General features: G+C 47.6%; 2 protein-coding genes across 2 annotated transcripts in view; one reads left to right on the forward strand and one right to left on the reverse strand.

Annotated features, from left to right (window-relative positions):
* Positions 1-10,132, forward strand: part of TMCO4 (transmembrane and coiled-coil domains 4) — a 41,129-nt gene extending 30,997 nt beyond the window's left edge. The window contains exon 14 of the mRNA XM_009325245.1: positions 9,450-10,132. Within this exon, the coding sequence (XP_009323520.1) occupies positions 9,450-9,815 (366 nt within the window). The 3' untranslated portion in view covers positions 9,816-10,132. The remainder of the gene's footprint in view (positions 1-9,449) is intronic.
* A 2,902-nt stretch (positions 10,133-13,034) lies between these two features.
* HTR6 (5-hydroxytryptamine (serotonin) receptor 6, G protein-coupled) overlaps positions 13,035-13,162 on the reverse strand; it is a 3,225-nt gene continuing 3,097 nt past the window's right edge. The window contains exon 3 of the mRNA XM_009325246.1: positions 13,035-13,162. This exon is cut by the window's right edge and continues 301 nt beyond it. Coding sequence (XP_009323521.1) covers positions 13,035-13,162 — 128 coding nt within the window.

Genomic DNA, 13,162 nt, shown 5'->3' on the forward strand with positions numbered 1-13,162 from the left:
GTACAGAGCATGGATGGATCGTGACAATCATTGCAGAAGTCAGTACTGTTCTCTCGTTAGTCCAATGTGAAAATTGTCGTAAAGATCTTTAGACTATGATTAAGTCTTGCATCGACTTTAAAACTCCTTCCTTTCCCATGCTTTTGATGGCAGCTAAATCCTCCTTTTCTTATTCTTTATCAACATGTTGTCTGGATGGCAGCTGCCTACCTGCTGCTGGTGCTCACAAATTCCTGTAAAGGCAACATGTGGCAACGCCAACTGAGAGTAAACCCCTCCTTATGCAAACACCTGGAGTGCCAGAACCGTGGTCTGTACAGCCCACAGACTAAAGATACAAGGTCCTTTTTAATCTCTAGAGCAGTCATCGCAATGGTACGTAGAGAGAACATGCTGATGCATTTCACAGCCATGTTCTTCTCCTGCAGCATCTCTGCACAGTGGAAGGCAAAACAGCAGAGCTTCTTTTCAGAATAATCTGTATCACACATCAGCACACCTTTGCTTTTTCCCCTGAGATACCTCAAAAGCTTTTTACCTCTTCTCTTCTTTGCTGCTGTAACTGAGCAGTGGGAAAGCTCTCTTTATGACAATGGTTCAAAACCAAGAATAACTGATCTCCTTCCAAAAGCTCCCTCAGAAGAGGGGCCTAGTATTCCCATTGCGAGGGAAGGCAAACAGATTCCAGGCAGTCTGGCCTGCAGCCAGGCAGGTACACAGTGTACATAAATACCGTAAGCGGATGAAAAGTCGGAATTTTGTGAAATCCAACTGATTTGGCACTTCTGTGAGTCAGGCTTTTTTCCTAAAATGCATTAAACTGTGGGGTTTTTTTCCCCTGTATTCCCAAGACTTGCAGCAAACAATTGGTTGTGGTTACGAAATGTGGATTAATTAAGAACCCTGGGGAGTTCAAAAGGCAAAAGGTTGCCTGTGTCTCATTACACCTTTGTTTCACTTGTTTCAAATGAGCAGTGCCACCTCCCATGGTGACAGGCATTAACAGGATCAGAAGAGCAACAGCTAGAAGCAGAACTCGGCTTCAGGCAGCGGCTCGAAGGAGCCTGGAGAGCCTTCTCTCACATCTGGGGGACATGCAAGTCTCTTTGGAAACAAGTCTACTTGTCTGCTAGGCCATAAGGTCACAGGGATGATTTCTTCCTCTTTGTATGTCCCTGCAACCCTGGAGTCGTCAGTGGCTTAGTTTTCTGTGATCCTTCTTGCTGTTGATTTGGGAGCTCCGAGAATCACGCATTAAATACATATTAAATACATTTCTCCCTTTGGGATCCAAGCAGAGGGTGCTGGCAATGTCAATATGTTAGAACAGAGGAAGAAACTGAAAAAGCTTTTCCAAAAAAGTGCAAATGAAGCCATTAATAACTTGCGGTTTGTTTTTGCTTTGTGGCAGACAAAAACTCAAAGGCTGGTGTCCCTCCTTGCTTCAACACAGATGTATTGCTTGATCCTGATGTACTCTTTGGAAGGCTGGGGATATTTAGCTGCTTCTAAAAGGCAGAGAGAACCATTTTATAGCATTCCTTGAGCCTTTATGTCGTTAAGTCTGGTGCCAAAATTCACATACGCACTGCCACTCAGAAGCAGCATGGTGCCGTAACAGTGTGGCCTTCCTGCAGATTTGTAGACGTAATTTTCCCATTTCCTCCATTGTGCCTGGAACATGCGTGTGTCGTTTCACAGTGGGTTTCCACAACATCTGTTTGAGTGCATACAGTGTTCAGACACCCCGACTACCCTGAGCAAAGCTGAATTTTTGGGACTGCACCCCTCTCCTTCAGAAAAGCTGACTTTACCAAGTGCCACGTTTTAGAAAGATTCACAGCTAGTTTATGTTTACATCTAATACAATTCAACATATGAAATTTACTATTTTATTTGAGTAACCAGCAAAGTTTTTATACCATTACATCTTTCTCCCATGGAGCGTAACAATTTCCATCACTTATCACCTTTTATAGATTTTTCTCTTACGGTTTACACATTAGAGCACCTTGCATTTGAAAATAGGACTGTTCTTGCAAAGCCAGACATTGCAGACTCCATTCTTGACAGGTTTGCAGTGAACAGGTTCGTAGCTGTTCACTTTGCAAGCAGCTATCCTGATCACACAGACCTTGCTCGAGCAAAGCTGCCAGCAAAAGCAGTAGGAGTTTTCCCTAAGTAGCGTTAACAATGTTTGATTCTGCATGAGTGGCTACACAAAGCACAATAAGGTGAATTAAGGAGAGAGAAATGAGCTTCCTATTTCCTGTCCTATGTTGGAACATGAGTGCTAATTCTCTGTAATTTTTGCGTTCAATTTTGAGGTTTGTTTCTAACCTCTTCAGCTAACATAGAAAGAAAATTCAGTTGCAACATCCAATTAAAAGCGTTAATCAAGGGGAAGACTGACTTAGCTGACACATTGTGTACGTGAGGTTTTCTCCTGTAGCACAGTTTCAGCTAATGTGTTTGAGATCTTGCAATTACAACAGCATGTGTTATTGATAGCTGAATGTAGCTGAAATACCATGAAGCTTATCGCTGCCTGCTGCCCCAGTGACACTGGTAAGGTCTTAAACTTGCTGCAGATCCTGGTGCGATGGATTTGTAGGAGATCGCATTGCTAAGGAGAGATGTTGCGCTACTCCATAGCTGCTGAAATTTCCCAGATGCCCAAGACTTCTTGCCCAAATACGTTATGACCATCAACTGATAAAGGAGATAAAGGGATGAATAAGCTGAGACCAGGTCATTGTCCCCAAAGACGGCAAGAATTCCCTCAGTTAACCAAAAGTGATCTTGTTTCGTGGAGTTGAGCTGAGAAGCTGGTTTGAAAGCCACAAAGAAGGTAACGTTTCAGCTGTCAAATCTTGTGTATTCCCGCAGCGAGATGGGGAGAGGAAGGGTGATCAGTCCCTTTCGGTGTTACAGAGGAGTCGTCCCCTTGCTGCAGGCAGGTCCTCTTATATCATCCCGATTGTGGAGACTGAATCTCATCTCAATGTTTTCATCTGGGCTCTTGAAAAAAGTTCTCCATAATCCTGGCTTGATCAATATAGCAGATATTTTGGATCGCTAGTGGACTGCTGTAGTTTATAATGTCAGATATCTGGGTCCTCCCAGCTATTTTTAGGAACAGTCCAGTTTGATATATCAATCCAGTCTTTGTTTTTGGGGATCTCTTTTCCTCTGAGGCCCGAGAGATTATCTTCAAATTATTCCCCAGTGATAATTATATGTACAGTTTATGATGGGCCTTCTAAAACATTCTTTATACCATCTAATTTAAATAATGTCTACTTGGATTAGCACCAAAAAATAAGTATTTGATTATAGCCACCTTAAAAGTGAGTGGCATGTTTTGCAACTTCGATGTAGCTGGAAAGACTCTTGAGTGTTCAGACACCAACCTAATAGCTAAAGAAAAGAACCGATTCCACCTCTGGCAGTCAGTGAGAGCATCGGCAAAAAAATAGTCAACAGCAGCTCTGCGAACAGTTGAGAAATTCACGGAAGCAGCTGTCGCCCTCAGCTGGCTGGCTTGGTGTGCGGAGTGCATTACCTGTCAGCAGAAGGACATTTGTGAAGGCGCCTTTCCCTTGAAACTCTTTCAAGGGCTCTCTTATTAATTCAGAATTTATGAAGCTCCCTCTCCCTAATTTTGTCCTGCCCGTCATTGCTGATGTACAGCTGCTCTCCATCTCATCCCCTTAGGGCTTCAGACTTCCAAAACTTATTTCCTCCATTTACTTCCTCTGTTTTCTTGTTATATTCTTGTATTTGACTCCTCTCCATCATACAGTCCTCTTGGAATTAGTGAAGGTAAATTGAGAGTAAAGCTGGCAGAGTTCTTCAGCAGTGGACGACTCCAGCAAAAACAACAGTGTTTACTCAGAATTTTCAACATCGACATGTTCGCACAAAACATATCAAAGTTTGATGGAAAAAGTCCTTGGAAAAAGTTATTGCATTGGTGTGAAATTGGCCCGAGTGCTGTCTGAGGGTCACGTCCCTCAATTACCGTCCCAGAGGTGAGAATGACTTGATCAGTAAGTTGTGGCTGAAAGATGATTGCATGTAAAAATTACAGTCTTCCTCAAGAAATGCCACTGTAATTAAAGGAGAATTTTTACCGGTCCAGTTAGTTTTTAAACAAGAAGAAAAATAAGAATTGCGTGACTTACTCTATTCACAAGAATTGTAATTGTGTGAAGGGATGATTTAGAAGCAAAGCCTATTAGCTTCAGCTGAATCATGCTCCAATCTTTATTCCATTTTTTTTAGAGCAGAAATAGAAACGTGAAAGAGGAATAATGCAAATTACATTGACAGTATTTTCAAAATAAATTCAGCTCTATAAAGTTTTCCTCAAATGTATTTTTATTAGCTTCTTCTCTGCTGGAAGCCAGGACCGCTAACGCTCAGGATATACCTATAGTGCAAGCGGCACGGATGCAAAATTCACATTTTTTAATAAATCCATTTAAATTCCAGCTTCTGAGTTAGTGCACATGTTCACTGTCCTCACTTTTAGAAAACACTGATTCCTAAGAACCCAAACAGAAGAATTTTATTTCTGTTTTAACTTAATTCAGCCACAGCCTCTTTCAGGGTTCGTTTAATGTTCTTCTGGTTCTCACTATGGGAATCTGCTCTGCCACTGGCCTTTGCCAGGTCCAGCCATATTCCCCTGCCTGAGCAGCATTAGGTCTTTGCCGTAAGCTTGCAGAAAACTGTGGAAAACAGGACGTTTTCTGCCAGGCTGAATGCCCTCTATCATGCAAGACGTACCCAGCACTCTGAATTAAGGCTTACGCTTGACAAGTGGGAATAACTCTGACCAGAGGAGCCTGCCAGCTTGGCAGAGATGACTGCATTTTGAGTGATAACCTGGCATAGCTTGGGCGTCCGATAATCAATCAGTCTTTGCCACCATCTGGAAGAGGAGGGCTGCATGGGTTTGGAGGCAGTATCCCCCAGAACTGAGGATCTTTTGGAAAGCGATAGTGGCGTTAGAGTTTCTTCCCTTCTTTACCAATGCTACCTCAAAACTGGCTGGCAGTTTATTTCAGAGCGCAGGGTGGCATTCCGGTTCTCTTCCTGAACAACAAACGCACTGCCACTTTTGGAAACGGAGAGTGAACCCAAGAATCGAACTGGCAATGAGAAAAGTTGCTGAGCTGGCTCTATTGAGATATGCCACCCGGAGGCGGTTTGCATTTCGTTATGTGTGTACACAAAGTGTCTGACACACCAGCGGGAAGAAAGGGCTGCTGAAACGTGAGGCGTGATTATTATCTGAGCTTCAGAAGCTGCAGCTCACTCTATTAACTCTTTTCACCCCACACAAAATACCGTTTTCTATTAAAACAGGTAGTATTTGTCCAAAGGGAATCCTGAAACTGTGATGCCCTCCAAGGTAGTCATTACTGCTCCTGCTGCAATAACGAAGCTCTGAAGAGACGTTTTAACTTGAGGGTATCTTTTTCCTGCATGATAAAGTTGCTCTTTGGACGTGACGGGCTCAAAACAAATCAAAGAGGTGAAATTCTCAGCCGTATTAAGGACCTGCGCCCCTGTGACTTGCAGAGGGTACCTGTGCATCCTCCGCTCACGCTGCATGCCTCCCTTGCTCCTCAGTAATTCTCCGTGAATCCACAGGATGTTTGGTCAAGGAGAGCAGGAGGAAGGCACAGCCCAGCTGCTCTGTCCTTTATCTCTCCCTGCAGGTAGCGCAGAGGCCAAGGGACTTTCAGCTGAGCTCTTGCAAATTACGCAGCCCTGCAAAGCAAACAGCTTTGCGAGCTGCGGCAGGCTTTGGAGCCGGTGAGCGCTCTTTGCATCGGCCGCTTGGGATCAGTGGAGGAGCTCTTTTTGAAGGAAACTGGACAGGACCTTAAAACAGTTGGCTCTGGAGCGAGCAAAAACTTCTTCTGCCATATTGAGCAGAGAATGTCGTCGTGATACCCAGTGTTGGGATGGAGTAAGAGTCTTACTCCATCACTCGCCTGTGCCCATGCGAGTCTGTGGCAGAGCCAGGATCGTACGTAGTATCTCCTTTCTCCCAGGTCCTTTCTCTGTCCACCACTTGGCAGGCTCCCCAAGCGTCCCCTCTGGGCTATGGGGTACACCTTGTGTTCCTATAGCTCAATACCTGAGAGAAGTCAGGATTCTTCCTCTGTCCTAAAGAGCTGGATGGATCCTGTGTTGGTGCTTTATCTGTTCTTTCACAACGCTGGAGAAAACCAACCACAAAGGCAGTTGGGCAGAGCGGTGGAGACCGCACTGGTTTATCGCTAATGGAGAGAGCTGCATGGTAACTGCAAATTGATTCCATTATCATCTCTTCTCAGGCGCGCTGATCTCTGTCCCCTGTCCTTCTCCACCTAGAACTGCTGTCATTAATACAGAGAGCAGCATCTGTGCTGCGGAGCGCACAGCTCGCCTTGGCACAGCGACCACCAGTGGGTTGGTTGCAGGCCCAGGGGTGGCATTATTTGTTTTCAAAGCTCCCGTAAATTGAACTGTGTTTTTATGACACCGTAACCAGAGGCACTTCTTGTACCAAACAAAAAGATTTCCATTTGAATTTAGTAGACACAGCTGATTATGCTCAGTGACACTTTTGACACTTTTGGGTAGATTTGAACTTGAAAACCTTTCTGAACTTACTGAACTGACGGCTCCTTTCAGCTGACTGATCGATCCACTTGAACAATGCTATCGTCTGTGGTCCTTTGGAGATCTTCCTGTGCGGTGCTGTAGTCCTGCAGCAGAATTAGTGATATAGGCAGCTGGCTTGTGTTTTCCAATGAGTCAAAGCAACCGTAAAATCAGATACAACAGGGGAGAAGTCACCTAAGCACACTGATAAACCTACCCTACTGCTTTCATTTCCTTATAACAAGGATAAATATTACTTGCTGTGGTTACAAGAACACTTTTCTAGTCCATTTATTCTGAAATTCCTCCTGCGCTTTGTTCTGACAAATATTCAAACAATTGTTTATGTCCCTTTAAAGTTTTTATTGTCCCTTACAATGTTTTAGATGTTCCCATCCCTTCTCCAGCACAGCCTACCCAGCGGAGGAATTCAGCTTTTCAGATTGCAGACGAAAACAGGCTTTTGAGACATGGAATTGCTGAATTTTCCCACCAGGACGGCTTCACAGCTTTAAAGTGGCAAGGCAATTTGTTCACTGTTCTTCTGCTGATGGCTCAGTACTTAATGTCACAGTATAGCCGAGAAAGAGCCCTACCTCCTCTTAGGCTTCTCAGGGCTTGCAGTGGTCTGGCTGTATGGAATCCTCTCCTGGGCTATCCTGGAAACAGAAGTGAGTTTCCTTTGAAGAGATGTAGCGGTATTAGCAGACCCGCAGGAAGGGGCAGACTTTCAGGAGGTCTCAGCTACTCTTTTAGCTGCATGAGGAAGGGCTCAGCTCTTCAGAATTGCTCATACCCAGTGTCTCTCAGCGACCGTGGTGCTCAAGGAAGAGGAATTCCCCATTGTTTTAGTGGAAGCTGCTGGATACGGAGGAGTTATGAAAATCTAGTCCTTAGGGTGGCAGAGGAAACTTGTTCTCTCTGAACAATGACTAGGTAACGTAACAGGCTGAGAAATCCCCAAGCGCTGACCGGGGCAGGTAGATTGTGATGACTGTAGAGGTTTCAGAATACAGCAAACCAAGAGACTTCAGCAACCCCTCCCAGCAAGCCATTTCCTTCTTGTTTCTCTCCACCTTGTGCAACGCTGTGCTCATTTCTTTCTTTAGCACCAAGCCCCCCTGCTGAGTAGTAAAAGGTTCATACTTTTTCGGAGAACAACGTACTCATCTTCACAGCCAGTCCATTAGTCCTTCAATGGTTATTTTAATTAACTAATCTGTTCAAAACATCAAGAGCCTGTTGAGCCATCTGGACTGATTAAAGTCGCATATTGCATTACTAATGTGCTGATTAAATCCTTCATTTTGCTCCAAGTCCTAAGTGCATCCAAACGTTACCACTCAAAAGCTGCTTCACGCAAACAGCTAGGAGGTTTGAATTTTGCCCGTGCAGGAAAGGAGGTTTGCTTTAGGTTTGGGTAGAGGTGTGCCGGTAACCCCGGTTGCTGGCATAGCGAGGAAGGACTGCCCAGGCACCGGCCAGCCTCTCAGACTGAGCCAGCAGGGAGGCGAGCAGAGGGTCCACGGCTGGGTTTCTCTGCAGAGCTCTGCAAAGAGCTCTTACCGTCTTGTGCGAGCGGACAGCCCCTTCCTGGGGCACTCGTACACGCAGCTGGGAAGCAGGAAACCTGGGACTGTGGTGTCGGGTATTCCCTGCTGTGGGAATTCCCTAATTACTAGCAAGATTTGGGAAAGTAAGAGGCAGTGTTGCCTGAGACAGCTTTCTGGCTGGGTCAGGAAGGATTTAAACTGTTAGAATTTACCAAAGATGCTAAAATATCTTAGGATGCAAATCATACCCCTTAATCTCTGCTGAAATCTACAGGCCAGCTGACAAGCGTACCATCGAAATAGCCTCGACTCAGCCTGACCGCACTTGCCTCCCCACAGAAAAACCCACTATAAATCCACCTTGCGCTCGCGAGCGCTTCCTCCCATTTTGGCTGTGAGTACAACAGCAAAGGCGATCTGAAGGCTGGTCTCTAGTAGGATCCTGGCCGTCGTTACTTCAAACCCTCGGCTTGCAGAGGACACCTGAAACAGAGGAGGCAGTTTCTGCCTTTCCAGCCAGGTAGCCTTTAGCATTTGACAACAAGAACCTGCAGAGGAGGTTTTCTCTCCCTCCTGTGCCCTGACTGGAAGGGCACATTCCAACATCCATACCAGAAGGGTTTAGCTCATCGTGGAAAACACAATAAAAACATGGGGGGTTTTGGACATATTGTTGACTTTAATTTGGTTTATGAACCCGTAACTCTCAGGCTCCCGGTTTTATATGATGTGGGACAGATCAGTGCACCTTCCAGCCAAGAGCCTTAACACTCTTGGTAGCTGTTGTGAGGTTTAATGACTATATCCTAATTTAAGTAAGATAATCTTTGCTTTTACAAAGGAGCTAAGGCACAGGAGGGCACGTGATTTAGCAGAGAACAGGGAGTCGAACTAAGACAACTTGTCTCCTACCTGGGCGTCTCTCACCGTGGCAGATCACCTCCTCTCTTACCCTCGTGGCACCCAGAATCTGGGGTTTTGTAACTCAGCAACGTCCAAGCATTTAAACATACATCCGCCAGAGGAAAAGCAGTCCAGCAGCAGTGTGTGCCACGAAGGGTGCAGCCAATTGGGATTATTCAATGGACGACTGCCTTTTTCAGACCTCATTCTTTGAGCCTTTCAGAGCTAAAACCAAGTCTCACGGCAGTGGTGGCTTTTGAGATGAAGGACTTGGCTGAGACGGGTTCCCCGCAGCTCCCCCACTAACAGGGCTCTTGTTGCTTGCAGGTAAACGGCCACTTGGACTACATGAAGCAAATGGACACGATTCTGAAAGCTGTGGGCATTAAAACCAAGGAGTGTCGGCTGGAAGAGAAGGGCAGCGGCAGTCTTTTCTCCCCTCTAGCCAAGAAATCACAGCAGGCAGCAGGCAGCGAGCCTCAGGAAGAGGAAAACACTGTGCGAGAGGAGGATGCGGCTGACGGTGAGGCTCTGCCAGCCGGCCACGCTCACCGCCGTGATTCCCCCAGCTGTCTCTTGGGAGAAACCTCGCTCCCCTGCCCAGACTGTTCAAACAGCGGGGACAGCAAGAAACAGGCAGCGGGTGAAGGGGAAAATTCGAGCTCTCATCGTGAGATGCTCAGCCAGCACTAAAACCGCTTTCGAAGCACCGCCCGTTGCACTGGGATTCCCGAGGGAGTATCGGTAGAGCCGGCAGAGCTGTCACTGCAGTTTTCAGACCCTCCTGAGAGCCTGGAGCGTGGTACCGGCGTGTCACCAGATCAAAGCTTTCGGAGCAGCCGCCCACGGCATCTCCCACGGACGAGAAAGGGCTGATTCCCGCCCGAATCAGCATTGCTCCTCAGCAAGCGGCGGCACTTCCCTCCTCGCACAAACCGGGTTTATTCTTGAGGGAAGCAGCTGTCACCATTAGGGACTGTGTCTCTGCTATATAACGCTTGGGAAAGCAGGTGGCTCTGTGGGTATTTTTAAGCATATCGTGGAGAGGGGCTCGTCACTAGGAAATTAAAAACATTTTTTCACCAGTGGTCGATTTGGTTTTTGGTTTTCACGTGAGCAGGTGTGTTGCAGGCTCTGGCTGCCCAGCTGTGTACGTCTCAGCATCCGCGCTTCGGCTCTGCTAACCGGGGAGGCGGAAGGCTCAGGGCGCCTGGCTTCTTTCCCCCCACCCCGTCTGCTGCCGGTTTGCTGCTGGGGCTTGGGCACTTTCCGATCAACAAGACTGTTTCCCTATCTGCAAGCTGAGGGCGATGAGTGTTCGAGGCCTCATTTCTATTAGAAACATGCTTTGAGTCCCTAGGTGAAAGACAGCAGAAGAAACAGAGTGGGCTTTTTATGATTTATTACTTTGCGAAACTTCCTCCCAGGCTTTGCCAGCCAGCAACCCACAGAGACTTTTCGTTTTGTGTCCCACACACATCTCCAGCCTTAAAAGCCCGCTCCAGACATATTTTTAATTGGCTTTAGAATAAAACCAATACTTGGCATAGGATAAACACGAATCTGTTTGATTTCTACCTCCTTCCATAAAAGCGAGTTGGCATCCACTCTCTTCTCCCTGTCTCAAACCAGAGGGAGGGACCCTGCTTTACATCCCCTGCCATGCAGAGTCTTCCAAAACCGTACGGGACTGATCCACGTCTTCCATAAAAGGTCCTTTTCTGGCCTATTTTCCTGCTCGGGCCAAGAAAACGCGATCTAGCAGGAACGTGGCAGGGGGACAAACCCTCTTCTGAGAACACCTCTGCGAACCACCTCTCCCCTCTTGCCCGAGCTTTCTGCAAACCTTACCTGCAGATTATTTCTCACCAAGTTGAAAACGCGGCTGTTTCTGGGGGCGGCGGGGTGGCCTGGCAATGCACAGCAGCTTTGGGTGCGGCGCCCCGCTTTTCCTCTCCCCAATTCCTGCCGCCGAGGGGGGGGGCTCAGACCTGCTCGGCTCCGATTCTGGAGCGGTGCCTCGCTGCAGAGCGAGGGAGACGTCTCCGAGACAGGCTACGGGATCCCACAGTGACGGGCCTCTTTCGCCGGTCGGCGTTGATGCCGCCGGCTGCGGGAAGGGATACGATTTCTCTGCCGCATCAGAGGACTTGTCCACCAGCAAACACCTTACTACAACGAATTGGCTCGATGAGAGAGTAACGAATTATTGCTTTTGAGTGTTCGCCTTGGAGAGGCGGTCTCCCTTTGTCCACCTCCTGAAGCCTGTGTCTGCTGACTCGGTTACCCAACAGATTTTCGGAGCTCATCGTGTATTTTTCTACTCCTTTTTAACGGGAGTTGTAGTCAAAGTATGTTGTTATATAAAGCCATTTGTGGAAAGGTGCACATATTTATCTTTGTGCTTGATACCAAACCCGAGCTATCTGTCCACAGATAACGTGGCAAAAAGGTATTAAACGGTTTGAGGTTTGAACCTGTGCTCAGTCCTCCGCTTGTCACGGTCATTTATCATTGACCGTTGGGCCAGCCGTCGGTTGCAAGGGGATTTGTAGCAAATAAATGGCAAGTTAGTCATAAAAACACTTGTTGTTCAGTTCTGGAACATACGTGGGCAACGTGGAAAGAAAACTAATGAGACTTGCTTGGCGTGTGGCTGCTTCTTCCAGCATCCCGTATCCTGGGGATGCTTTGCATTCGTCTGTGTAATCGTGAGCCTCGGGAGCACAATCAAACCCATCGGTGTGAGCTGGGAAAGAGGCAGCAAGGCTTGTAGGGTACGAGTCCAGGGAGGGCACAGCAACCAACTACCAACCCATCTCTGCATCTGAAAGGCACTTGAGGAAGAATTTGCTAAAAGCATTTGTTGGTTGTTTGGGTTTTTTTAAGTGCCCGCTTGCCACATTACTCGCTATTCTCTCTGCTTATGACTATGAGGAGGGGTGGGGGGCTGGCATTGTCATTTAAAAGACAATATTCGATCAGATTCTTACTTGAAGGGGGAAAAAAAATTAGCTTTTCTAATTGCACCATCTAAAAATCGACGGATTGTCGGAGCAAAGTATGATGGTCGTATGCCAAAAATAGGAAGCTGTAGGATGAAAGCTAAAGGGAAGCTCATTCCGTTACTTACTACTGTCAGGATACCCGCAGAGCCACAAACAAGTCGAACACCCACACCCTTGCTGAATATCCAAAAAGCAGCGTTGAACATTTTGCATCAGATTTAATCCCCCGTAGCGCAGGCTGTTCGTGATTAAACACGGTGGTTTCACTGTGTTGCAACTCCCTGCTTTCGCAGGAAACCGAGACAGATACAGTCCAAATCAGGCGAGGAAATGAAACGCCGAGAAAACGTGATGTTCTGTGCGCTGAAGCAGCCCCAAACCTCTTGTCCGTGAGTCACGGGATGTGGTTTCCACCGTTCCTCTCGGCGCACTTGGTGAGACAGAGGTGATCTGCTGAGCTGTGTGAGTGGAAGCTGAAAACCAAGCCCTGGTTTAAGTTCAGGGAGACGTAGGCTGGCGGAAGGGTCTGGAGTCCGAGGTTCAGACTAACCGGAGATGGAAAGGCCACGAGAAGCAGCTCTCGGAGGAGGGCGAAGGATCGGTGACGGTGAGCAAAGGAGGGGTGGAAAGAAAGAGAAACAAGGCAGATTAATTCAGCAGTAAAACGTGGCTTTGCACTGTTTAAACCTACCCGCAGGAGTGCTCGGTGACGATGTCTTCTCCGAGGAGATGCGCGTTGCGTTTGAAGAGGGTATCGAGCAGCAACGCGTGGGCAGGGAGACGTCTCGCGGCAAATCGGCCCTCCGGAGAGTTTGCATTGGGCTGGGGGATCCTTCCCAGCACACAGAGGTCCGTACCCCCCCGTCGGCGGCTCCCCCGGCCGTAGCCCCACGGACGCCCTCGCTCAGGCCACGGGGGTGCCGAGCTGCTCACGCTGCAGCTCCGCGTCCGGGGGCTCCGCGTCGAAAAGGTTGACCAAGCGGGCGCTGGGGGCCGGGAGAGCCGGGGGGCCGTCGCCGGCCGGGCGCAGGC

The sequence above is a fragment of the Pygoscelis adeliae genome, unplaced genomic scaffold, assembly GCF_000699105.1.
Source record: "Pygoscelis adeliae isolate BGI_AS28 unplaced genomic scaffold, ASM69910v1 Scaffold36, whole genome shotgun sequence".
In the NCBI taxonomy this organism is placed as follows: Eukaryota; Metazoa; Chordata; class Aves; order Sphenisciformes; family Spheniscidae; genus Pygoscelis; species Pygoscelis adeliae.